This window comes from Pholis gunnellus (genome assembly GCF_910591455.1).
Source record: "Pholis gunnellus genome assembly, chromosome: 11".
Lineage (NCBI taxonomy): Eukaryota > Metazoa > Chordata > Actinopteri > Perciformes > Pholidae > Pholis > Pholis gunnellus.
In genome coordinates, this window is record NC_136538.1 from 23781938 (window position 1) to 23807133 (window position 25196).

Consider the following 25196-nt stretch of genomic DNA (forward strand, 5'->3'; position numbering starts at 1 on the left):
CTCCTTTCGCCTCCTCCTCTCAGTCCACTGCGGAACACATCGGCCCGTTTCTCCTCACAATCCCTCCCAGCTCGCCATGGACAACTCCGGCAAAGAGAAGGAGGCCATGCAGCTGATGGCTGAAGCCGACAAAAAGGTCAAGGCGTCCGGATCCTTCCTCGGGGGGATGTTCGGGTAAAAGATGTTCTCATTCTCCCTTTTTCTGTCTCTGTTTACCTCTCTCTCTCGTTTTGATATCCTGCACGCGCGGCCTATCAAAGCCCGTTAAGTGCTTCTGCTTTAAATAACCCGACTGCGTTTCTCTGGTGCACAATAACGAGCTGCTAAAACCTTGTTATGTTCTATTTGTACATATTATTCCATGCTATTCCTACAGTCTACTCTAAACATCCCTATATGAGCTGTTAGGCTATAACTTCCACTGTGACATTGAGTCCTTTTAAAAGATCTATCAAAGGATTATAATGGTGCCTTTTTTTTCCGTCAGCTTTATTTATGCCCCCCCCAAATAATACTAATAATAAAAAGAGGGCTGTCATCGCAGGTAATGTGGCCTACGTGTCGTGGCCTGTCGAGCCGAGAGAGACGTGAAATGCTGCAGCTGCTGCTGCGTGAATGTGAGCGCGGCTCGCACGGAGCGTGAGGCCGGGCTAGAGATGCAGGAGGGCGGGGAGAGTAGCGCAGTCAGGACGGAGTCGTTCGGTGGCGATGCGGGGGTTGTGTTTCATTTTTTTGTCGAGTGTGTGCGCGTGTGTGTGTGTGTGCGCGCGTGCGTGCGCGCGCGTGTGTGCGCGTGTGAGCGCGTGTGTGCGCGTGTGAGCGGATGGGAATGGGCTGTTGGCCTTCATGTGTGGGAGGGGCCCATATTTACATGTAAAATGGAAACATTGTAATATAAATTTGAGTATATCAAGTATCATAAATGTGATGCTTGATATGATGTAGCCTGAGATAGATAGATAGATAGATAGATAGATAGATAGATAGATAGATAGATAGATAGATAGATAGATAGATAGATAGATAGATAGACTGATTTACTGATTGATCAATCAACTTGCTGACTCAGGCTATTGATTGTGTGTGTTCCCTTTATCTACAGAATCGAATTGAGAGCAGTAGAGCCAGCATTATGTAGAATAGTTTCAACTAAAACCTTATAAATAGATAAATGCACCCTTAAGTCACACAATAGATACAACAAAGGGAATATTCAGTGTCTCTAAACCACGAGGTTCAAGACTCCATTTAGAGCTGAAACAATAAGTCGATGAGTCGATATATAGAAATGTAATCGGCATCTGTCAATTTAACATTTAAATCGATTGTCAAACAAACATTAAAGCTTTTGAATTCGTAGCTTTAGTTTGTCTAATGTGATTATAAAAGGGTTTTAGTTGTTGGTGGGACAAAACAAGACTTTATGTGACATAGCAGACAACTAATGGAGAAAATAATCTGCAGATTGAACAATCATGGAAATATGTTTTAGCTGCAGCCCTCATTTAATCTATTCATCCATGAAATCACATAAATGACAGTGTTCCGTTCTTATAAGTAACCAAGAAAACATTAAATAAAACCATAAATATAAATAAGACAACATAAAATCTCAGAAGTACAACTTTTAACCCAATTTGCCAATTAAGTCTGATATACGTTTCATTTCGACAGATGGTTGATGAACCAGTCTGGTCAGAAAATACAGAAATATTGCAGATCTCAAACTTGTATCAGGAAGCAGAGCAGATTGTTGTCAGTTTGACTTTTTGGACCCAAATTAGTTTAAATCCAGCTGCTGCATAATATCTCATGCTGTCCGTCGCCTTAACCACCTTTTCTAAGTCCGTGTCCACATTTAGCATCGTCATGATATGAAATCAATATTATAGATCAATAACACGACAACATCTTCTGGAATCAGGACTGAAATGGGTCACATCTGTTTTGCCCACATGGTTTCCAGCATGTTTTTTTAATGAGTTTAGAGATGAAGCAGACTCAGTTGGGGTCATTTTGTGGTTTCTGCAGGTTGTGACGATCCGCTGTAGACAATGTGACATTTATAGTATAAAATATGTGTGCTGGAAAGTTTACGACAAACAATAAAGATCCCACACGGTGAATCAATCATTCAGACTGTGTTTCAAACTGACAAAAACCCTCATTGATAAATAAAAGGAGCTCTGGTTTGTGAGTCTTGGACAGTGTGCAAATTCTGCATTATTGGTGTAATAATGAACATGTTTTAATATCTTTGTTTGCATCTTGTTTTTTTCTGCAGCAGGTGGATCCTTTAAAAGTTTCTGCCTGTCGCACTTTTACCTGAAGTAACAAAAGTTCTTGAAAACAACAAAATGATCAGCACAGAGAGACATCGACTTAATCAATCAACAAAGGCTGCGCGTCACGTTTAACAGATGAAGATGAACACAACATTGTGCACTTTATAATCACAGTTTATAACCGGGCTGTCCTCCGTGTGTTTCTGCTTCGGGAGATGTGACGTAAACACTGTGAGAACTAGTTCATGATGAAGTCACACGGACACAGATCTCATCTACATAGATTTTTACATTTTATTTATAAATGTAATGATTCATCACAACTTCATGAGCTTGAGGAGGCAAAATTAAATAAACAAAGAAATCAAATTGAAATGTATTTTGTTTGTCTGTGTGTGTGTGTGTGTGTGTGTGTGTGTGTGTTCTTTAGGGGAAACCATAAGGTGGAGGATGCCTGTGAAATATACGCCAGAGCAGCCAACATGTTTAAGATGGCAAAGAACTGGAGTGGTAGGTGACACACGCACACACATACATATACATATATATATATATATATGTATATATGTATATATATATATATATATATATATATATATATATATATATATATATATATATATAATTATACAGTATATATATATGTCACATACTAAACACTAAACAGAAAAAACATATAAATCTGTACACAAATAAACTCCCACACAAACACCCGCACACACACATTTATTTGAATGTTGGTTATTTTTCATGCACAGTTTAACAGGATATGAATGATTCAACCGCCTGCAGAGAGAGTTATATTATCACGTAGAGCAATGTGAGCTTTAAACATACACAAACGGTGGATCTAAATGTGACAATCCACGACAGATTAGGGCAGATGTGCCAATAATAGCTTGTGCTGTGCAGAATTTAGCTGGTTTAGATGTGTGTGTTGATGGTTCTGCTGCCTGTGAACACAAATCACGTAGTTCAGCGAGAGTAACAGTGACTGTGTGTGTGTGTGTGTGTGTGTGTGTGTGTGTGTGTGTGTGTGTGTGTGTGTGTGTCTAGCTGCGGGGAATGCGTTCTGTCAGGCTGCTGGGCTCCACATGCAGCTGCAGAACAAACTGGACTCAGCCACCAGCTTCGTCGACGCAGGAAACGCCTACAAGAAGGCCGACCCACAAGGTGAGCGCTGCTGTCTTATGCACACACACACACACACACACACACACACACACACACACACACACACACACACACACACACACACTATCCATCTCTCTTCTTGTGTTTGGAGAGGAAATCATATTGTAGTTTTGGCAGGAATCATTCTTTATGTTTGCTGTGTTTATTGTTTGATGATATTGTCACCTTGCTCCTCTAAAGAGAGGTTTACTACAGAGATGAGCTTTGTTTCCCTGATCAAGTGGAGTCTCTGTCTGTTGTACTCTGGACACAAATATGTGTCCGACTGATTTAATGTGTTACTTCCTGGATGCAGTGACGACCCAGATCACAGTATTTAAACATCTCACTGTCCATGTTTCTCTCCAGTCTAAACATGGACATTTAATGTGAAACTAGCAAATACATTTACTCAAGTACTGTACATGAGTACAACTGTGTGGTACTTATACTTTAATTGAGTATTTAAATTTGTTCTTATTCTTTACTAAATAATACTAAATATAACAAATACATTAAAGGTATTCTATGTATTATTATAGGTTAAGATATTAATCACATTAATGCATCAATATTTCTAAACCAATCGTATAACGTGTACTATTCAGAAAATCCATTCTGCATAACGACTACTTTTACTTTTGGTATTTTAAGTACATGTTGTCGCTAATACTTCAGTCCTTTAACTTAAAAATACTTGAATGCAGGACTTTTACTTTAAAGAGTGTATTTCCACGCTGAGCTCGTTCCACCTGATGATGAGGGGGAAGCCTCTGTATCACAGTCACAGCCGGGACCCCGAGGTCGTGTTCATGGAGGATTAAACTGGGTCCCTGAGTTAATATCCGAGTTATTCTGCCAACAGCCTCCATGTGATGAGCTTAATGAAACACTCTGGGTTAGCAGGTTAGCAGCCTCAGCGGGAGGGTTTTAGTTTGACGAAGCTTTGACTCTTTTCACTTGTATTCATAACGTCCTTCCTTTTCTCTCCTATCCGTCTCCTTGTAGAGGCCATCAACTGTCTAAATCAGGCCATCGACATCTACACCGACATGGTAAGCTCTGCCTCAACCGTAGAACGGCTCCCCGACAGCCACTCTGATCTTTAGATGATGCTAATGTGTGTGTGTGTGTGTGTGTGTGTGTGTGTGTTACAGGGTCGGTTTACCATCGCAGCCAAACATCACATCACTATAGCAGAGATTTACGAGGCTGAGCTGGTTGATATTGAGAAGGTAAGTGAGGGTTGGAGGGTCATTTCTTTCAGTTTTCTCCGTCTTTTAGGTTTTTCATTCATGTTTTTGTTGAATATAAATGTGCATCTTCTGTGCCGACTTGTTTTTTGTTCTGTTTTCAGGCCATTGCCCACTATGAGCAGGCTGCAGACTACTACAAGGGAGAAGAATCTAACAGGTATACGTGTCAAACTGTCGATTATTCAACCAGTCCGTCAACAGAATATCACTCTGCAGGTTTTTTAATAATCGTTATCGTCTAAAAAAAAGTCTGTAAAACATTTTAACAGTTGATTTGAATGTTCTGCTCCTCCTTTACGTACATTACGGTAATGTGAACATCTTTTGGGTTCTGGCCTGTTCGTCAGATGAAAATGAAATATTAGAAGATGTTCATTTGTTCAACTTTCACTATTTCCTGAAGTTTTCTAAATCATTTGAATAATTGGGAAAATGATTTTCAAATTGATGGATAATTAAAAAAATATTAGTTGTATATCTTTTCACTGTGATGCTAAATCTGCCAGTGAGAGTTCACTAGATGTCCTAATGAAGTGAGTCACGTTATAAAGATCAGCCCGGTAACAATAAGAGGAGTCGGTCGGTGAATGAAGCTGACTCACACTCCCGTAGATTTATTACAGCAGAGCCTGATGACCTTTACAGTAACACACCATCCATCATCTAAATGAGACTCTTCTACTAAATCTCTCTTTTATACTCTCAGGGTGTGAACACACTGGTGGAAAGAATAGTGACACACATGTTAGCCGTTAACTCGTGGGTTTCTCTGTTTTTTGCGTGTTTCAGCTCCGCCAACAAATGTCTCCTGAAGGTGGGACACTACAGCGCTCAGCTGGAGCAGTACCCGAAAGCTATCGAAATCTATGAGCAGGTAACAGCCGAGTACGCTTTATGGAGCGATTATGAAATGATTTCCACACACGTTTGGATCTTCTTTAGCTGACGCACAGCGGGAGCTGTTCCCCCTGGTGTCCACACACTGAAAACAATCATGAAATGTGTTTTTATACTATTGTTCTGTTGCGTCAGGGACTGTAGTTTGTGATGTGGTTTCATTTGATCGCATTTTATTGAGATGTGAAATAGGATTGTTAAATTCACTGTGAGGAACTTTAACTGGTTATGAAACAGAAACAATTTTATACTGATATTAAATGTCCTCGATATGACCTACTTCAGTAAATACGACCATCAGGGAGAAGATTGTCTTCATAGTTATTCTTAATGCTCGACATCGGTGCTACCGGGTCGGATTCTGGTGAAACCAGATGAAGTCATGCAGGTTCACTCAGACTCCAGCGGACACCGGTCCACCGTGGACAGACCCAGATCCTCTAACAGAGACCGGTCCACTGTGGACAGAACCAGGGAGAACCAGGACTGAGCGGGGCAGACTGTCAGACCGTGCTGCGGTGAAATTAGAGGTTGTCTGAAGAGACTCTGCTGCTCCTAAACACATCGTCCACAGGGGGCGCCAGAATCAACACAAATAAAAGATCCTTGTCGTAGCTTTAATGTTTCTACATCAGGAACGAACATATTCATATTATTAACATAACATATTTATATAGAACCTTCTTAGCAAAGTTGCTAATTGCTTTCAAACTGTAATACAGCAGCTTAAAGCACAGTCACAATAAATCATGAATATAACAACACATTAAAGAAACTGAAACTGTTTCTGCATTTGTGTGTTTCAGGTGGCCATGAACACCATGGACAATCCTCTGTTGAAGTACAACGCCAAAGAGTATTTCTTCAAGGCGTCACTGTGTCACTTCATAGTGGACGAGCTGAACGCCAAGGTACACACACACACACACACACACACACACACACACAGAGACACGCAGAGACAGAGAGAGACAGAGAGAGACACACCTGACATAAACATTACACGCTTGCTAATATGCTGATGCCAAGTGAGCTAACAAAAATACATTTATCTGTGTGTGTGTGTGTGTGTGTGTGTGTGTGTTGCAGTTGGCCATAGAGAAGTATGAGGAGATGTTTCCAGCCTTCTCAGACTCTAGAGAGCTCAAACTCTTAAAGGTAAATCTCTTTCTCTATCTCACCATTTCTATTCTTTAATGAAAGTTATTTTAAAAATGCTCAGCAGCTCAAACTAAAGCACAACTTGCTAAAATATGAGTTTGATTAGCTAGATGTGTTTATTACGTCATGTAATTTTATTTTATTGCATGCATGAATATTCTATTAAAGGTCATGTTTGCTGCTGTTGTGATCGTGAAAGTTTTATTTATCAGTTATATTAACAAATAAAAATAAAGAATGGATTTGAGCACTTCCATGTCATAGAGCAATGAGCGGTTGAGGTGATTATCCAGATGTAGATCATTTCATATCTCGATAACGATACGTTTTCTGGTAATTCAGTAAATAAATAGTTTATAGGAAATAACCAGATTGTTTTGTATCCTCTTGTGTGAAGAAAATACATCGCATTTAATTAAGAACTTTAGTGCAAAATGAACATAAATAGTTTCAAGTGTAATTATAGAGAATAACTTAATATTTTTGTATGTACTTTTGTTAATTGCATTGAATCAAACTGAGTGGTGATGTAAAAACCGTATACGCTACAAATGATTTTCTGAGAGATTTAAGTTATTTTGATTGTTATTGTCATTTAAATTGCTTACAAGATGTCTATTTGGGATGTCGTCACGATACGATTCTGTTGAAAGTCGATAAATCATCATATTTAATTACCGCCGAGCGCTTTTAGTCAAATCTGGCGTTGTGTGTCGCCACAGAAACTGCTCGACGCCCACGAGGAGCAGAACAGCGAGGCGTTCACGGAGGCCGTCAAGGACTTCGACTCTGTGTCTCGTCTGGACCAGTGGTTGACCACCATGCTGCTCCGCATCAAGAAGACCATCCAGGGAGACGCTGGGGACCTGAAATAGAGAAGTTTAGAGATGGGGGGGAGAAAAAGGGTGGGGCGGGGGAGACAAGGGGGAGAGAAGGAAGATCAGGGGAGAGGAGTTGTAATTAAATGAAAAGAAGGGTGAAGTGTTAAGATGTGTTCTGGTGTAAGAAAAGTAAAAAAAAAGAGAGAGACAGACGGATGAAAGGGGGGAGGGAGGGTGGGACTGAGGGAGTTTACAGTTGTACATATCTGCATGTGACCCCCATCTATAAACTTCACCTTTAAACCACCTTTAGATAATCCCGTGTCCCTGGTCCTTCAGTATTGTTCCCGTAACACTGGACCCAATTGTACTAAAAGAGAAAGAAATAAAACATGTGTATGAGAGAGAGAGAGAGAGAGAGTGTGTGTGTGTGTGTGTGTGTGTGAGAGAGAGAGAGAGAGTGTGTGTGTGTGTGTGTGTGTGTGTGTGTAAATGATACACTATTTGATGGGAAAGCGTGCTGCTCATATCAGATTTAAGGATATATGTTATTTAAAAAAGGGATAAAAATCTTATTTATGAGATTACTGATATATTTATTGTCGATACTAAAAAAAGATTATTTATGTTTATTATGGTACTCAGTGTTACAGTTTGTCTCAATATTTTAGGTATTAGCTCCTCTCCTCGCGTCTTTTATCCTCCTTCACTTCCTCTCCTCTTCTGTTCCTCCTCCTTCGTCTCCCCTCGTCCTCTCCTCACCCCTACCCTCCCCCCCTCATAGTCAGTGATATATCAGCCATTGTGATTGGTTGGTTCTTTGTGTTCTGGCCAGTGATTGGTCGGTGCAGTTAGCCACCAGTGCTTAACCCCCCGTCACTGCCTCGTTTGTGCATGTCTGTTGTCATGTTGATGTAAGTGTTCTCCGTGTTGTGCTAACGTGTGAAGAACATACATGTAGCCTGGTATCATTTGTGTGAAATCAGTAATTATGTACCGCAGAAACCGAGTTGAAATAAAAACATCATCGCTCCAGATATCTGACTGTTTTTTGGGTATTTCAAGGCGTTTAAGCCAAGGGCACATCATGACATCATCGCCATGATGTCACGCTGCAGCAATGACTGCTTTGGAGCTTGTTTTGTCCCTCAAAATGACGTATTCTACACCATTTAAAGGGGTTCTGGGTTGTTTAGATGAGGACTTTGGGACTACTTTACTTTATCTCTGCAAAGAAACTGTCAGCAAAGAGGCCAAAAGCAACTCTGAGCTGTAAAATAATGGTCGTAAAAAATGTGATGCTTCGGTATGGAGTCTTGAAATCAAATCCTGCTGACTCAGCGTTCTAAGGCCTTTTTGTTTAAATTGGTGTTTTTAAAGGTCTAAGCATTTTTATTGCCAACTGCAGGTAAATCTCACAACTACAAGGGGATGCTATTGCATTAAACAAATGAGGTTGAATAACAACAATAGAAGGATACTGAGGATTATGAATACAATGGACTAATGACGTTTATTTTATTTTATTTTATTTTATTTTATTTTATTTTATTTTATTTTATTTTATTTTATTTTATTTTATTTTATTTTATTTCATTTTATTTTATTTTTAATAAACCGTTTCTGATTCTGATTCTGTTCAACACCTCCAGGCCAGTAGGTGGCGCTAATGCTTCTCTGAGCTGGTTCACCGCCACCTAACTCTGAAGGGGAAGCATAATTCTGCGACACGGGTTTCCGGTGTGGTACACGTTCGTTGCTCACTCGCATTGGCTTTAGTTTGAGTGTAAATCGTGAACGCCACTTTTCTCCATAACTGGTACATTATCTGTACCAGCCGTTTTACTGAAGGAGGAAGAAGCAACGAGCCGCCAAGATGCCGCGAATTATGATTAAAGGAGGCGTCTGGCGCAACACGGAGGTACGTGTTTACATGGCTAGCTGCGTTAGCATGAAGCTAACCTCCGATATGGTTCGGACCTAGCACGAAGCTAGCACGAAGCTAGCTCTTGACTTAACGGGATTTAGCCCGCCTAGAAAGTTTTGGTTTATCTGTGTTTATGCCAGCGATGTCCAACGAATTTATTCAACGTGTTAGCAAGTCGGCTAATTAAAAGTCAAGTGAGGAAACCAGTGAGGATTGTCAGCTATGGAAGTGTCTCATAGATTAAAAGATTAAAGATGGATGAAGTACTTTATTACTCTGAAGTTTAGAAGAAAAAAAGACAAAAATAATGAGCAAAGCAAACTATAAAATACTTCTCAACAATATACAAAAGCGTTACTTGTTGTTGTCAACAATAACTAGAATAAGTGGAGTTATTGTACTCTACATATAATGTATACATGTGTAATGTGGATATAGTTCACGAAGTGTAAAATGAAATGCTAAGTAACGTTATGTAGAAGGTTGTAGTAAATATAAAGAGATGATTTGTACTAAATATCTTTAGGTTAGCTGCAACCTCAGCTGATTAATTTGTCTCTTATGTTGATGACTTGTGAAGGAGGTTTCGTAATGATTTTGATATTTTATGATTGTGTAATTTGCTTTATATAATATATATATTAATAATCTGCTTATTTATCCAGGATGAGATCCTCAAGGCAGCGGTGATGAAATATGGGAAAAACCAGTGGTCTCGAATCGCCTCCCTGCTGCACCGAAAGTCTGCCAAACAGTGTAAAGCCAGATGGTGAGTCTTGATACAAAGACATTTGATAGCAGGACTTATAGAAGTGTACACTATTTATTAACCGCTGCACTTGAGAACGCACCATAATAATGGAAGGAAAGGGTTGTAAAAACTCCAATTGCTATTTGTTTTGTGAGTCCTCTGCTCAACTTAAGTCTCCCATGAAAAAGAGTTCTTTGACTTCCTGTTTAGATAACTGTTTCTTAACCTTGTGTTTCTGTGTCCGTCTGCAGGTACGAGTGGTTGGACCCCAGCATCAAGAAAACCGAATGGTCCAGAGAAGAGGAGGAGAAGCTGCTCCATTTGGCCAAGCTGATGCCCACTCAGTGGAGGACCATTGCTCCCATCATAGGACGCACCGCTGCCCAGTGCCTGGAGCACTATGAATACCTGCTGTACGATTTTATGTTATTCTAAACACATTCATACACTACATAGGCTTAATATTTAGAATTATATACCGTGATTGTAGGATACTTTGCAATTCAATGTTTGAAGCACTTCAATTAAGTATATTAAATGCTGTTGATTCACAAATGATGTGTATTTGTGTGTTTAGAGACAAAGCGGCACAAAGAGACAATGAGGAAGAAGTGGGAGACGACCCCAGGAAGTTAAAACCAGGAGAGATCGACCCGAATCCCGAAACTAAGCCAGCCAGACCCGACCCTGTGGACATGGACGAAGGTTTGTTAACACACTTCAAACAATGACAAATGAGCTTTCCTGGAAACTTTAGTTTGAAGTGTTTCCCATCAAAGGGTACAGAATCTATTTAGTCCGTAAGAATATCAACTTGTGGGCTTCCATCGTCGTCTTTTACAATTACAGTTTTCATTTTACGCTTAAGAATAATTCAACATCCAGTTAATTGTGCTACAGTCATCATCTGGAAGGTTTAATCAGTTTAAATAAGTTCTCTTCCATGTTTGTGGTTGTAGGTGAAAGTTTATCATATGTGTCTGAACAGAATAAATTGATTGTGAGTCTCTCTCTCTCTCTCTCTCTCTCTGTCTGTCTGCAGATGAGCTGGAGATGCTGTCAGAGGCCAGGGCTCGACTGGCCAATACCCAGGGCAAGAAAGCCAAGAGGAAGGCCAGAGAGAAACAGCTGGAGGAAGCCAGGTCAGACAGACACACACACACACACACACACACACACACACACACACACACACACACACACACACACACACACACACACACACACACACACACACACACACACACACACACACACACAGTGTTTACCAATACTGTGTTATAATTGCTTTACTCAAAATACATTCACAGAAAATGTAATAAACAAAATGCCATGCTCGATGTTCTTAGCTGTACCTAAAGGGATGTGAAAATCTACGAAGGTGCATAAATAATCGATCTATTTGTGGTGCAGACGTTTGGCCGCTCTGCAGAAGCGCAGAGAGCTGAGAGCCGCCGGCATCGATGTTCAGAAGAAGAGGAAGAAGAAGAGAGGAGTCGACTACAATGCTGAGATCCCCTTCCAGAAGAAACCCGCACAGGTAACAGCCATCAGCTGTTGTCCTCCATTTCTATCCAAACCTACAACACCAGCACAGCAGGTGGGCTCAGCTTCACATCACAATTCATTCATTATTTCATTTTGTTCACTTTCAGGGTTTCTATGACACCAGCATGGAGCAGTACCACGCTCTGGAGCCAAACTTCAAACGACTCAGGCAGCAGCACTTGGAAGGAGAGCTACGCAAGTCAGTAACACTACACACACTTTACACACACATTCATGATGAACATCGGAACACACACAAAACCCCCCAAAAACATCAGGTTTACGGCTGTACAGAATGTCATTTTGTAACATTCGAAGCTTCTGTTGTTGAATGAAGCTTTGAATGTCACATTAGCATTGTTCAACATAAAACAGTTCTGGATACATGATCGATGCACATTGTACATCATAAGGAAACTCGCACTTGATGAGATCATGGTTTTCTCATTCATGAACTGTTTTGTGTGTGTGTGTGAGCAGTGAGCAAGAGGACAGGGATAGAAAGAAAGACAAAGCGAAGATCAAGAAGAAGAAGGAGAGCGATCTCCCGTCAGCCATCCTGCAGACCAGCGGAGTGGCCGAGTTCACCAAGAAACGCTCCAAGCTGGTGTTACCGACACCACAGGTAACCACGAACACCTGTACTGCTTTAATGTCGCCCGTCTGGTGCGTCCAACAACTTTTAATGCTGTGATTATTCATCTTTAATGTAACGTTCTTTATAGATCAGTGATGTTGAGCTGGAGGAAGTCGTCAAACTGGGTGTGGCCAGTGAGGTCGCCCGTCAGGCTGCAGAGGAGAGCGAGAGCGGTAACTCGGCCTCCTCCGCCCTCCTGTCGGAGTACAGCGTCACCAGCGCCATGAACGCCGGGCTACGTACCCCACGCACCCCCACCGTCCAGGACAGGATACTGCAGGTAACACACACACACACACTGAAGTTTGTAGATTCTCAACTGAAAGTATTACGAGTCAGATAACTACAAGGGGTCTTATTTTCTAATCTTTTTTTTCACACAAATATCAGCATGAGCTAAAGTCCTCCATCATACACAGTTCACATCTTTGGATATTAAAGATCTCTGTGTTTTAATATTTACTGTCTGTGTTTTTCAGGAAGCCCAGAACCTGATGGCTCTGACCAACATTGACACGCCTCTGAAGGGAGGCCTCAACACTCCGCTGCACGACAGCGACTTCAGCGGAGTGGCGCCTCAGCGGCAGCAGATTCAAACACCCAACACCGTTCTCACGACACCATTCAGGTAACGATACACATCGCCTCTGTGCTGTCACAGCACTGTGCAACTAGACGACAAACCAGCCGGTACTGTGAATGTTAACACTCAAGGTGGTTTTCCACAGAACCCCCGGACAAGGGCAGGGCCAGGAGGGCCTGACCCCTCAGGCTGGAGGAGTGATGACCCCGCGGGGGCCAGCGACCCCAGGTTTGACCCCGCTCCGCACTCCTCTGAGAGACAAACTGAATATTAACAGTGAGGAGCAACTGGCTGACCCTGCGTACACTAAACACATGGTAATTACACGCTTCTCATACACAACTCGCACTCTGAATATATGGAATTTAAACCGTAAAACAAGTTTTGAGGTGTCGTACATAAAGGAGCTCTCGATGCTGCGCTAGGGTTTTAGGGATCTATAATACTTAAAATGTATTAACAGCTGTCCCTCTTCCCTCACACACACAGCAAAGGGAGAGCCTGCAGCAGCTGAGGCAGGGCCTGCTGGGACTCCCTGTTCCCAAGAACGACTTTGAGATTGTTCTTCCTGAAAACGCGGAGAAGGACCTGGAAGAAACGGACGGGGAGACGGGATTCATAGAGGACTCTGCGGACATAGTAGCACGCAAGAAGGTAACACCAAACCACCTCTAAGTGACATAAACCCATGTGTGTGTGTACTTGTAGTTTACTATGCGTGTGTGTTTCAGGCGGTACGGGATGCAGAAAGAGAGAAGGAGCTGAAGCTGCGACACACTGCTGTTCAGAGGAGCCTCCCCAGACCCACCGAGGTAACAAACGCACTTCCTGCTGGGTTGGATTTTATAACTGTTGCTTGTGTTGGAATAATCCCGGAGAAAGATGGAACACGGTGCTTTTATTCTGGCACGATGTTGACATCCGCTCGTCTGTCTCTGAAAGGTAAACGAGTCGGTCCTGCGTCCGTCCTCCATGGAGCAGCTCTTGGACCTGCAGCTGGCCGAGGAGCTGATCAAGCAGGAAATGATCACCATGCTGCACCACGACTGCCTTCACCACCCGGGGGCCAACGCAGTCAGTCAGCTGCAGCGCGGCAAAATCAGAGGCCCCGCCTCCACGTCGAACAACGCTTCGCACATAGCGTACCTGGAATCGCATTCCTACAAGCCAATCAGCACGGAGGACATGGAGCAGGTAACGGACACGTCGTTTCAAAGTTACTCAAACAAATAACACGATTGTTTCAGTGCTAGTTCGGTTCATGGACTGTATGTAAGAAGTGGATGTTGCCATCGTGACGTCAATATTCTGCTTATTAATGATGGTTTGTACCGTTGTGTTAACGAACAGGCAAAGACGGTACTGGCAGCTGAAATGGAGGTGGTGAAGTCAGGAATGGGCCACGGTGATCTCAGCATGGAGGCCTACAGCCAGGTGTGGGAGGAATGCTACGGACAGGTGAGCATCCCTTCAGCTACCGTCAGCATCACATGAAACCAGTCTGTCTGTCAGCAGCAGTTGATTCATCTGGTCTGTTTCTCTCTCTTTCTGCAGGTTTTATATCTACCCGCTCAGAACAGGTACACCAGAGCCAACCTGGCGTCAAAGAAAGACCGCATTGAAAGCCTGGAGAAAAAGCTAGACGTGAGAAAGCACACAGACCCACAACTTTATCCTGAATTGTGCACTTTTCCATTTTAAAACTGCTGCTGCCTCTTTATCTGTCTCAGGTGAACCGTGGCCACATGACAGCGGAGGCCCGACGAGCAGCGAAACTGGAGAAGAAACTGAAGATCCTGCTGGGAGGCTTTCAGTCCAGAGCCCTGGGGCTCCTGAAGCAGCACGCTGAACTCTGGGAACAGGTACGGAATGTGATAAGAGTCTTAAAATCAGTCCCAGTTCATCCTCATTTAATCTTCTTCATGGAGGGAATACCAACATTTAATCTCAAGAGATTTGTTGCAGTTTAGAGGCTATTGATGAAGAATTAGCTGAAAGATGCTACAGTGAAATAATAAATCTACTTTGTAGTCCGTTCTCCTGTGTGTCTGAAACACTGTAATTCTTCATGTATTAATGCAATAATGTTGTACTCATGGTGTCCACCAGGTGGAGCAGTCGGCCACAGAGCTCGAGACCTTCAAACAGCTGAAGAAACAAGAGGACACTGCGATCCCCAGGAGGAAAGAGGTAATCCGTGCAACACTGACTGTAAAAGCATATATTCAATTCACTGTTGATTTCATCTTCTTAAATGTAAAGAAGCTTCACAGGCTAATTGTCATTGTGTGTGTTTTAGGCTCTGCGGGAGGACGTGGAGAGGCAGATGGAGCGTGAGCGAGAACTTCAGCAGAGATACGGAGAGACCGTGATGGAGAGGGAGGGGATGATCAACGGCGCTCAGAAATACTAACGCACACACTGAAGATACTCGTTGTGGATACGTTTATCAAGCAAGCAGCTGCATTTAGAAACCAGTCGTCGTATTGAAGCCGTCAGTCTTTTTATTTTTTTTGTTCAATATCTGCGTCAATTCCAGAGCTAAGCCCCGCCTCCATGTTGCTATAACGTCACAAGCTGAGTTGTGAGCATGCTCAGTAGTACCTTGTATTTCTGTATTCGTGACCAATAAAGTTTTTTTTCCAAACTGAAAATATTGCATCACGTGTCTTTTGTTTGTGTAAAATGTATTTGTGACAAATACTAACCTGGTGTATTCTAACAGAGTCTTAGTGAATCAGTCTGTTTCTCAGAAATACAAACAAGGGCTTAATGAAAAGTCTTGTATTACAACAAAAAATATTCATGCAGGTACTTTTATTACGGTTGATGTTCAGCAGGCGAGGAAGGCCATCCCACTCCTCCAATAAGCACTCTGAGACAGAGATTCAACAAACGTCAAGTCAGTCAAATAATACTGAAACAAAGAACTTTAAATATGACGGATAGTTGTGTGAATGTACTGTGTTGTGTACGTACTGTGTGTCTGTAGTTGTATCTCCTGATGGCCTCTCTGATGTGACAGGGCTGGATGGCTCCACTAGGAGGCTCCACTGTAGCCGGAGAGCTCTGAAACAAAGAGGATTATTACGTCACAGGACACCAGCGGCATGTCTGCATATGTCGGGTTCTAACAGACGAGTCAACACTGTCAGAAGATTATTCAGATATTCATTACATTCACTGTATTAGTCATTGAAAACATATTTTATTTATCAAATTAATTTGTCTATCAGAAATACATGTTTATACACAAACACTAGGTACATTATGACATTTTTCACTACATTTAAATAAAAATGTTTTAACACAAATTTGGTTACGCTAAAGATATTCCTGTGTGATCTAAAATATGGATATTTTGTTTTTATCCAAGATCTTTTTGTTTTGTTTACTACATAATCCCTCAAATTCTCGTAGTTTTGATGTGTTCAGTATTAATCTACAATGTAGAAAATAAAAAACACCTTTTTGCGTTTTCTCTGTCTTGTCCTGCCGTCGAGAGTGCCGTTACCCTGTGGGAGGGGCTTTGATGAGTGGGAGGAGCCTGGAGTAGAAGGGGGAGTGGCTTCAGGTGAGTCTGGATCCCTCTTTACCTGGAAAGATGGAAAACATGTTATTTTCTGACTAAAATGTAACTGTGTTATCCTAGTTTTAGTGATTAGGAACAACTGAATGTGAGATGATTACCGTAGTGTGTGTGTGTGTGTGTGTGTGTGTGTGTGTGTGTGTGTGTACCTCAGTATGAGTGTTGTACTGGATGTAGCTGGCAGAGATCACATGACTGATGGGATTTGTTTTTGCAGTCATTTCTTGCTTTACCAACAGAGACAAATCCACAATCTGGGAAAGGATAAAGAAAAGTGTTTAACCACACACACGTATAACGTAGGTCCATTAACTGTATATGTGTGACATCATGACTCAACAGGCTACCTGAGCAACGGTCTCATAGGCCAGGTAGGACAGGATCTCCATGGAGACGCTGTTGGGTTTTATCTCCAAACTGCTGCAGTCGAGCCAGTCTCGAAACTTCGACGCCTTCTTTGCTGGAAACATATTCACGTGCCCACAAAACACCGTTTAGTTGAGTTTAATACTGAAACAATTAATCAATCAGTCAATGGACAGAACAGTTTTGATACTGGTTTAACTGTCAATTAGCAAGTAAAATAAGTTCTAATTCCATCTTCTTTATTCCAATATTGTTTACTTTTCTCTTTTATATTGTAAACTGAATACATTTTGTGTTTTGGACTGAAATTTGAAGATGATTTGTATTTCTGGGACATTGTCGTGGGCTTTATTTCTTTAAATTTTCTGACATTTTACAAATCAAGAAAATAATCAACAGATTTATTGATCTTTGACACCTTGTAGTAATCATCTTTTACACATTTTTAATTAACTATATTTGGTCATCTGAAACTTTAGTCCTGTAGAACATGTTGAAATGCTTCGTTTCATTTAAACCGGCTGCATCATTAACGTGCACGCATTACAACAAAAGACAGCTCTACAAACTATCTCTCTTTGATTTTTATCTCTTTATTAGAGAGTCACATGATATCTTGATTAAAATCTCACCAAAACTGAGCTGTCGACTCTCACAGAACTCAGAGTACTGCCCCTGGTCCATAGTTCGAGTCTGACGCTCTAAACGCTGAAGATGCAAAGACAAACAAAACATGAACAATTAATAATCACAATAATCATCATCAATCTTAAAACGTGCTGGTTGTCTACAGTCAAATCAGCGCCGCACGCCAGTGTGTCATGACCATCCCGATGACCTCATACCTCCATGCGCTCCTGTTTGATGGGGTCTACTTCCTGCCGCTCAGCCAATGACAGGAGCTCTCCAGTCTGATCCATGCCCACCAGAAAGTCCTGAGCCAATCGCTGCCTCCGCTGGTTTCCGCCAGCAGCGGCGCCTGCAGCGCCTGCAGCGCCTGCAGCACCGGCCGACCTGTCTGCAAAGAGAAAAACATATATATGAAATTAAAAGTTCATATCTCAAACATATCGATGCCATTAAAAACTTTTTGTGTGTGTGAGCGTGCATGTACCCGTTTCTTGCTGCATCTCGTCGTCCTCCAGAGATTTGAGTAGTTTGGATTTATAATCTCTGAACTGGAGATATTTCAATAACCTCGCCACCTTCCTCTGGTCAGGAGACATCGAAGCATTGAAGCGAGACAAAAGGAAGGTGAGGAGATCCAATACATACACGGAGGCAATCCTTCAAATCACAGAGAGGCTCTGAATTTTGTTTTTGTTTTGTTTTGTTTTGTTTACCTTGTCCCGCCTCATCAGGAACAGGATGTCCTCGGCTGAAATGACCCTCGACCCACGAAGACACGCCCCCTCACAGGCCTGATGCAGCTGATAAATAAACACACGGGTTAAACTTGCACCATTAAATTACATTAATCATCAAGTGATTTACATTAACAATCTGAAGTTACCACGATGATAAACAGCCCGTACTCTGTATTCTCTCATCAGCTATAAACAGAAAGTTTGAGATTTTATATTTTAGATTGTTATCATGATCTTTCATTTCTGTGGAATCAAGTCTAAAGTCTGTTTAAACTCTGGAACGATCTATGACGAACATAAAAAATGCCAAATTTAAGCTTTCAGGTCTTAAAAAAAATTCTGAAACTAACATCTGCTTTTCAAAAAGGCTTAAAAATAAACTATTAACCACCACTGCACTGGTTTAAAAGATTAATAATATAAAATACTACTTAACAGAATGATGAACTATCACAGCTTGAGCTCCTAAAACTACTCAGCAGTAAATAAAGAAATACAATTAACTCCACTTTTAAGAGCTGCACATTTAAAGTGATATCTTTCCACTGTAGTATCACTGCTCCTCTACTTAGTTAAAACATCTGGATACTTGCTCCACCGTGGTGTCTGTGGTACGAGTGCACTGTGTCTATGTTACCATCGTGATGAGCTGCGTGTGCACAATGTCCTCCACCAGAGCTGCCGTCTCGTGCGGCGGCCTGCGAGCGTCTCCCAGCGCGAACCTGACGCACAAAAGACACAACGTGTTGATCAGCGACGCAGAGCCGGACCCTCTGAAGTCAGACTGCAGGTGATAAGTATTCTCAAAGCGTTTGAAGTGAAACTATTTGGCTTTTTCTTATCTGAGAGATAACTTGTAAATCTACGAGCTCAGTGCTGTGAGTTATTTTTATCATTATTTTCTGTTGAAGAAGACTTAAGCTGTCGCTGCTTATTATAACTTCTCAAGCTTGTCCATTTATTAGAATAAACGGACAAACAATAAAGAGAATCGATGTAGACATGAATTGCATTTATTCATATGTAAATATCTTGCATTATTTAATCTAATTACATAGAATTAACAGGAATAAACTGCGAGAAAGCTCTAGTAATTTAACAGCATTGAAGCTATTGTCATCAGAGGACCTGAGCTCGGTTTTAAACCTCAATACTTTTAAATACCTGCTGAAATGTCAAACACCGAAAACTGCCGTAAACCGGTACCGAGTGCAGCTTTGTGCTCTCTAAACATACTAAATGACATATCTGAAGTCTGCATCTCTAGTTCTCTATCAGTTTCTCTCTCGGACCCTCACTGACACACACACACACTGAACTCAACATGCCCCCCCCCCCCCCCCACACTCACTCACTCACTTTGACCACGATTTGGTCAAACCTCAATTTGCATCCAGAATAGCCACTTCCATGATGGCAGTCTAACCTAAACCCACATCCTGAAGCTCTTTCCTTCTCCATCCCTCCGTCTCTCTGTACAGACAAACAACAAACAGACCCCCCCGCCCCCTACCCTCCCCCCCCCACCCCTGTGCTGTGATTGGCTGTTTGCAGCTGTCAATCACACAGGTGAGAGAGGCTTTGGTTTGGGGTTGTGGGCAGGTTGGCTTCAGGCTGATCGTTGGTTTTAGGTTTTGGGGTTTAGTTTGGTTTCAGCCTCTCTGACCACCAACACCAGCTTTCTGCAGCTCACACACACACACACACGACACAAGGTGAGTACCCCAAAACACACACACACACACACACACACACACACACACACACACACACACACACACACACACACACACACACACACACACACACACTAATGAGGCCACACCACGCATGTGGCTTCTTTTGAAAAACCCAAAGAAAAACCTAATTTTGAGGCAGGAAATCAATTCCTTGTGGTTTTTCCCTCTACAGATAAAAAAACAGTGCACATTGTAAATATGTATGAAGTATCTGTAATCTTAATATTTAAACTATAAGGATGTATAGTCGACTCATGATAGCGGAAGATTCATTTCTAATATTTGTTTTCTTTTGATAAAGTGTTTTGAAGAGAACTACTGTGACTTTGTTCTTTAGTAACTATACATTGAGTTAAGTAGATGCAATGAAAGATTGTTTTTATTAATTCTTTGATAAATTGATGACGAGTTTTGTCTAGAAAACGTCAGAATGGTGAAAATCTATGATTGCAAAGACGTCTACCTGTTGTTCATGTTGTCTGACCAACAATCAGTTTACTGCAAAGAAAAACAAACGAACTAGATCATATTACAATGTCAGAAACGATTAATAAATGATCTAAATATATATATATAATATATTTGAATAGCTCATTAACTCTATGCTGATCGACTCATCGATCCATCGTTTCACCTCTACTGTGAAGATAGTTTAGTTAAATGTGGACATTAATTCAACTACATTTCATGTTAATCGTCTTCATTGTGTTCCTTCTCTACTTATTCCAATTAGTTCATACTTTGAGTCTTAACTAGTGATTTGAATCTTGTGAAGTAAAAGGGATGATATCTTAAATGTGCATTGATCTTTATTACGGGACGATGGTATCGTGATATTTCTTTCACACGCTTGTGAACTATTTACATTTGATTTAAAATGCCTTAACAACGCCAGTCACAGAAAGTGTTCCTTTCATTAGATCTCTTTCTTATTTAAGCTCATACTTTAGTCAGTAAAAAGGAATGCTTTGAGTGTAAACACAATGTATCAAAACGAAGGCTTGTGGACTGTTTAAGGACGTCTTTTAGTCTTTATTTACAGATTATAATAAACTGAAACACTTTCTCTGTCATTTGTTAAACAGGTTTTTATGGCTTCAAACAGTCTGTTCAGCAGCACCAGCCCGATGCTGTACTGGGGTGAGTCTTGTGTCTGTGTGTGTGTGTGTGTGTGTGTGTGTGTGTCTGTGTGTGTGCCTTACATCATGCTCTGCAGCTCTGGGATGAAACTGATCCTGGATGCTGGACGCTCTTTAGAACTGGAGGCAGCGGAGCCAGCCATGGGACTGCTCATCACCACAGCCACCTGATGAAAACACATCTGCATTAAACTAGCAGATCACATTTAACTGAAGGATCATTGTAGCTCACCGTGCAAGCAGAGAGCAACGCGTGTGTCACATTTTACAGGCTGCAGTTACTTTTACTTGAGTATTTCATGCAACTTGATACTTCTACTCCACTACATTTGTCTGACAGCTTTAGTTACTTTACAGATTACTTGCTACGTATCTCCGGATGTGATGATGTTGAATGTTTGTGATGAACTGAAGGATGAAGTGTTTCCTTCAATATGTAGAGAAAATCCTTCTTAAGCTAAACAAAGTGTTTTAAAAAGCCTCTTGGATCAGCTGGAAGACGCATCGTCACAAAGCTTGTGTTCTTTTTAGAGATACGTGGTTCTCACAGGACAGAGACGCTACAAACAATGATGATTGCTATAGTATATAAAAAGAGTTAAAATGCAACACACACATTAATACAGCTGTTGTATTCATTCAGAAACATCATATATTATAGTAAAACACTGACAGGGAACATTTTACTGCTTAATGAGAACTTATGCTCTAAGTACTAAGGTTTTGAATGCAGGACTTTAAACGTCTCTCATATGTGAAATTAAAAAAAAACTAAAATATTTCCTCCCAAAACACAAATACAATGTGTCAATGTCACTGTCACTGGTCAGTCACTGGTCTAAATATAGTCTGTAATGTAACACGTGAGCATCATTTAGTCTAAAAACACAACGAGTCATCAGAAGTGAAGCTGAGACTAAAATAACAAGATAGCAGAAGAGAGCTGAGGCACATCAACACACACACACACACACACACACACACAGAAACAAACACTAACACGCACACAGAAACAAACAAACAGGAACACACTAACACACACACACACACACACACACACACACACACACACACACACACACACACACACACACACACACACACACACACACACACACACACACACACACACACACACACATACAGGGTGGACAGGTGGACAGGTGGTGTGACCGCAGTAACTTCCCCTCCGGCAGTGGAATCTGAATGATAATACAGCGCAGCTCCCTCGTATTCAAACACTGCGGTGAAGGAAACACAATGAAGAGGAGAGAGAAAGAGAAACAGACACGATGAAGAGGAGAGGAAGACTAAAAGGTCCACAAATAGTTTGAAATGTTCACCTAACGTTAAGTCGTTCAGGAGAAAACGTTGTTGCCGCTCTTGTTGACGCTTTTTCGATTTCTTGTTATTTTCGGCGCGATTTTATGACGTAGATCGAATGAGGACGCGCTGCGTTTTTGGTAGTTGTAGTTTTCTACACTTCCTGGTCAAAAGACGTCTTCTTACTCCAAAACAATGGTTATTTAAATAGTTTCTGGTTTTGTTCTGTTCGTTAAAAAGAAAATACTAAGCATCCCATACTTCATATTTTCTAAAATGTATTGGATTTAGCAGCTAAAATGAGTGGTGAACAAAGGAAACAAACTTATATACAGTCAATGGAAACAATACTTTGCTCCAGACATGCAGTCCATAGTTACCGCTAATAACATAAGATACAACTTTATTCACCACGAGGGAAATTGTCGTGCAGCATTAGCAGTACAGTGTCGGACAGAGCACAAATATATAGAGTGCAAATAAAACAAAATATAAGAAAGATTATCAATTTGCACAAATTAGCCAGAGAAATGCAAGCTGAATCAATAAAGCCTACACATCAACGCATGGTTAATTGAATAATTCAGCCGTACCGAAATTATTTTGAAAGACCAGTTTAAATGAGATGTTAAAAACAAGCATATCATATTTAAAAAAAATGTACATTCCAGTCTATGAAGACTTGAGCTGAGTTTTATCATGAACTTAAACTAAAAAGGTTTTAAGAGTTTACTGTCTTATTAGAAGACATGTCATGAATTTTGATTTCAGCAAAAAAATAAATATATTTAAAGACAAATATGGCCAACATTTTAGAGAATTGATCTCTCTGTTGCTCCCTCTCAGATCCTGCGGTGAAGCGTCAGCCAACACCATCGCCCACCAGCCACCACCCGGACGACCAGGAGGTGAGGTCCCGCCACCAGCGCAGCACAGCGCCACCCAGAGGCCTGGTGCAGACCGACAGCCCAAACTTCCTCTGCAGCAGCCTGCCGCTGCACTGGAGGTGCAACAAGACGCTGCCGAGGGCCTTCACTGTGAGGAACCATCTGTCTGTCTGTCTGTCTGTCTGTCTGTCTGTCTGTCTGTCTGCCTAATGTCAAAGGTCATCACATGTCCTGTGGATATTTTGCCCCTGCAGAGTTTAGTATTCCATATTGACCATATTGACTGAAGGACCGGTCTCAACTCTTCCTGCATCCTCCAGGTGGTGTCCCTGGGGAACGACGTACCCGACGGCGTGGTCGTCACAGTGATGGCCGGCAACGACGACAACAGCAGCGCCGAGCTACGCAATGCCACGGCCACCATGAAGCAAGGCCACGCCCACTTTAATGACCTGCGCTTCATAGGCCGCAGCGGGAGAGGTAGTGATGCAATACTTACAGTAATAAACACAAACATGGAGTAGGAGACGTTTTGTAATTTAAACACCCTCCCTTACACAGAAATGAGACAGTCAATTAGAGGAGGTTTTGCCTTTTATCTCAGATGATAATCTTAAAGTTAGAAGGATAAACAGACAGAAGACAGGAATATTCAATCAGTGATCAATCTAAACCAGTTAACTTCATTTATATGACCCAAAATACAAAGTTTGTCTCAGACGGCAGTACATTTGTATGGTTTGTTGTTACCTTAAATTACTTCTAAAGCCTCTATTACTTTCCTGAACATGTGAATTGTTGTTGTTTTTTCCAGGCAAGAGCTTCACACTTTCCATCAATGTGCTGACGTCGCCGCCTCAGATCGCCACCGTGCACCGAGCCATAAAGGTCACCGTGGACGGACAGCGGCTGCCCAGACGTCAGTTCACACCGGAGAGAACAAACATGGTGGTTTAAATCCAACGCTTTCAGTCAGAATCACTCTTCACTGACTCTTCTTCTCTGCTTCTCTCTCAGGACAGAGGCAGAAGGAGGTGAAGTCAGGAGTTTTCCGGTTACCAAGCAGCAGCACTTCATCATCAGGTTTGTTGTTTAAAAGCATAATTATGTTAAACTTGAAAGACGGCTGCAGCATGAAGTTTATTACTGCGGAGGAAGACCATGCGATGCAGCTGAAAGCTCTGGAATAACCTCGTGGACCTATGTTCTACGACTTTCATGTTTGATATTATGTTTGTTTGTGTGATCAAACTGTTGTTGTTGTTGCCTCTCTCCAGATTGTAGATCATTTTCCTCTTCTCTGTGGACCAATGAGCCGTCGTTCCGTGGCCAGATGACCTCTCTGGCTTCCTCCTTCACTCCAAGTCCCAGAATGCACCACCTGCCCGCCCTCTCTTACTCCACCCAGCCCCCAGCGTACAGCTCCTTCTTGTCCTCTGCTCCTCCTCCCCCTCCGCTGAGCCACAGTGGTCCGTTCCAGCCGGGCAGCTTCTACTATGGACCGAACCAAACGTTCCAAACCACGGGGGAGGACCGCAACGTGGTCACAACTCTGGCCAATTACATTGAAGGGGCGTGTCTCTCTATAAGAGGGGAGGAGCCTGTCTGGAGGCCTTATTGATTACTGGATGATCATCTTTAAATAAAGTATTTTGCGAGTTTTGCGAGAAAAAAACTTTTGTTTGCCGTGATTTTGATGTTCTTATTTATTGCATTGTTATGAAAATATGTATTTGTTATTTTATTG

At 41.7% G+C, this 25196-nt stretch overlaps 4 protein-coding genes across 6 annotated transcripts; 3 read left to right on the forward strand and 1 right to left on the reverse strand.

The window, feature by feature from the left end:
- Positions 1–69: 69 nt before the first annotated feature.
- Positions 70–7647, forward strand: napba (N-ethylmaleimide-sensitive factor attachment protein, beta a; the record flags this gene model as incomplete). 2 transcript variants are annotated; one of them, XM_079169464.1, is made up of 10 exons in its annotated part: positions 70–174; positions 2716–2795; positions 3342–3458; positions 4467–4513; positions 4616–4693; positions 4816–4871; positions 5504–5588; positions 6418–6522; positions 6701–6769; positions 7495–7647. In XM_079169464.1, the coding sequence occupies 10 exons, from the start codon at positions 77–79 to the stop codon at positions 7645–7647; spliced, it is 888 nt and encodes a 295-aa protein (XP_079025590.1). The 2 variants fall into 2 exon arrangements, with proteins under 2 accessions (XP_079025590.1, XP_079025591.1); XM_079169465.1 differs by lacking the exons at positions 70–174; positions 2716–2795; positions 4467–4513 and having other exon boundaries at positions 3351–3458.
- Positions 7648–9338: 1691 nt separating this feature from the next.
- On the forward strand, positions 9339–15731 carry cdc5l (CDC5 cell division cycle 5-like (S. pombe)). Its single transcript, XM_079169156.1, has 19 exons — positions 9339–9514; positions 10186–10289; positions 10523–10684; positions 10849–10976; positions 11314–11413; positions 11685–11811; positions 11927–12018; positions 12300–12444; positions 12545–12736; positions 12936–13084; positions 13185–13356; positions 13529–13693; positions 13771–13851; positions 13982–14233; positions 14390–14497; positions 14594–14683; positions 14770–14901; positions 15149–15229; positions 15339–15731. Exons 1-19 carry the CDS (start codon positions 9470–9472, stop codon positions 15450–15452), a joined length of 2439 nt encoding a protein of 812 aa, XP_079025282.1. The 5' UTR covers positions 9339–9469; the 3' UTR covers positions 15453–15731.
- Positions 15732–15786: 55 nt separating this feature from the next.
- On the reverse strand, positions 15787–22667 carry supt3h (SPT3 homolog, SAGA and STAGA complex component). 2 transcript variants are annotated; one of them, XM_079169158.1, is made up of 13 exons: positions 22583–22628; positions 22384–22480; positions 21303–21406; positions 18999–19083; positions 18338–18424; positions 18109–18205; positions 17840–18012; positions 17627–17702; positions 16976–17088; positions 16778–16882; positions 16507–16635; positions 16019–16108; positions 15787–15914 (listed from the first exon to the last, which is right to left on the reverse strand). In XM_079169158.1, the coding sequence occupies exons 3-13, from the start codon at positions 21392–21394 to the stop codon at positions 15873–15875; spliced, it is 1089 nt and encodes a 362-aa protein (XP_079025284.1). In that variant the 5' UTR covers positions 21395–21406; positions 22384–22480; positions 22583–22628; the 3' UTR covers positions 15787–15872. The 2 variants fall into 2 exon arrangements, with proteins under 2 accessions (XP_079025284.1, XP_079025283.1); XM_079169157.1 differs by lacking the exon at positions 22384–22480 and having other exon boundaries at positions 22583–22667.
- A 194-nt stretch (positions 22668–22861) lies between these two features.
- Positions 22862–25070, forward strand: runx2a (RUNX family transcription factor 2a; the record flags this gene model as incomplete). Its single annotated transcript, XM_079168437.1, has 6 exons — positions 22862–22868; positions 23409–23599; positions 23770–23929; positions 24264–24368; positions 24467–24532; positions 24727–25070. 6 exons carry the CDS (start codon positions 22862–22864, stop codon positions 25068–25070), a joined length of 873 nt encoding a protein of 290 aa, XP_079024563.1.
- Between the last annotated feature and the right edge of the window lie 126 nt (positions 25071–25196).

Bases quoted from the DNA above. Each gene is read 5' to 3' on its own strand.
- cdc5l (XM_079169156.1), top strand. From the start codon at position 9,470: ATGCCGCGAATTATGATTAAAGGAGGCGTCTGGCGCAACACGGAG. The intron at 13,357-13,528 runs GTAATTACACGC...TCACACACACAG, and splicing joins CTGCGTACACTAAACACATG to CAAAGGGAGAGCCTGCAGCA. The intron at 14,902-15,148 runs GTACGGAATGTG...GGTGTCCACCAG, and splicing joins ACGCTGAACTCTGGGAACAG to GTGGAGCAGTCGGCCACAGA.
- supt3h (XM_079169157.1), bottom strand. From the start codon at position 21,394: ATGAGCAGTCCCATGGCTGGCTCCGCTGCCTCCAGTTCTAAAGAGCGT. The intron at 18,206-18,337 runs GTAAACAAAACA...TCTCCTGACCAG, and splicing joins TCCTGATGAGGCGGGACAAG to AGGAAGGTGGCGAGGTTATT. The intron at 18,013-18,108 runs GTACATGCACGC...TTCTCTTTGCAG, and splicing joins CGAGATGCAGCAAGAAACGG to ACAGGTCGGCCGGTGCTGCA.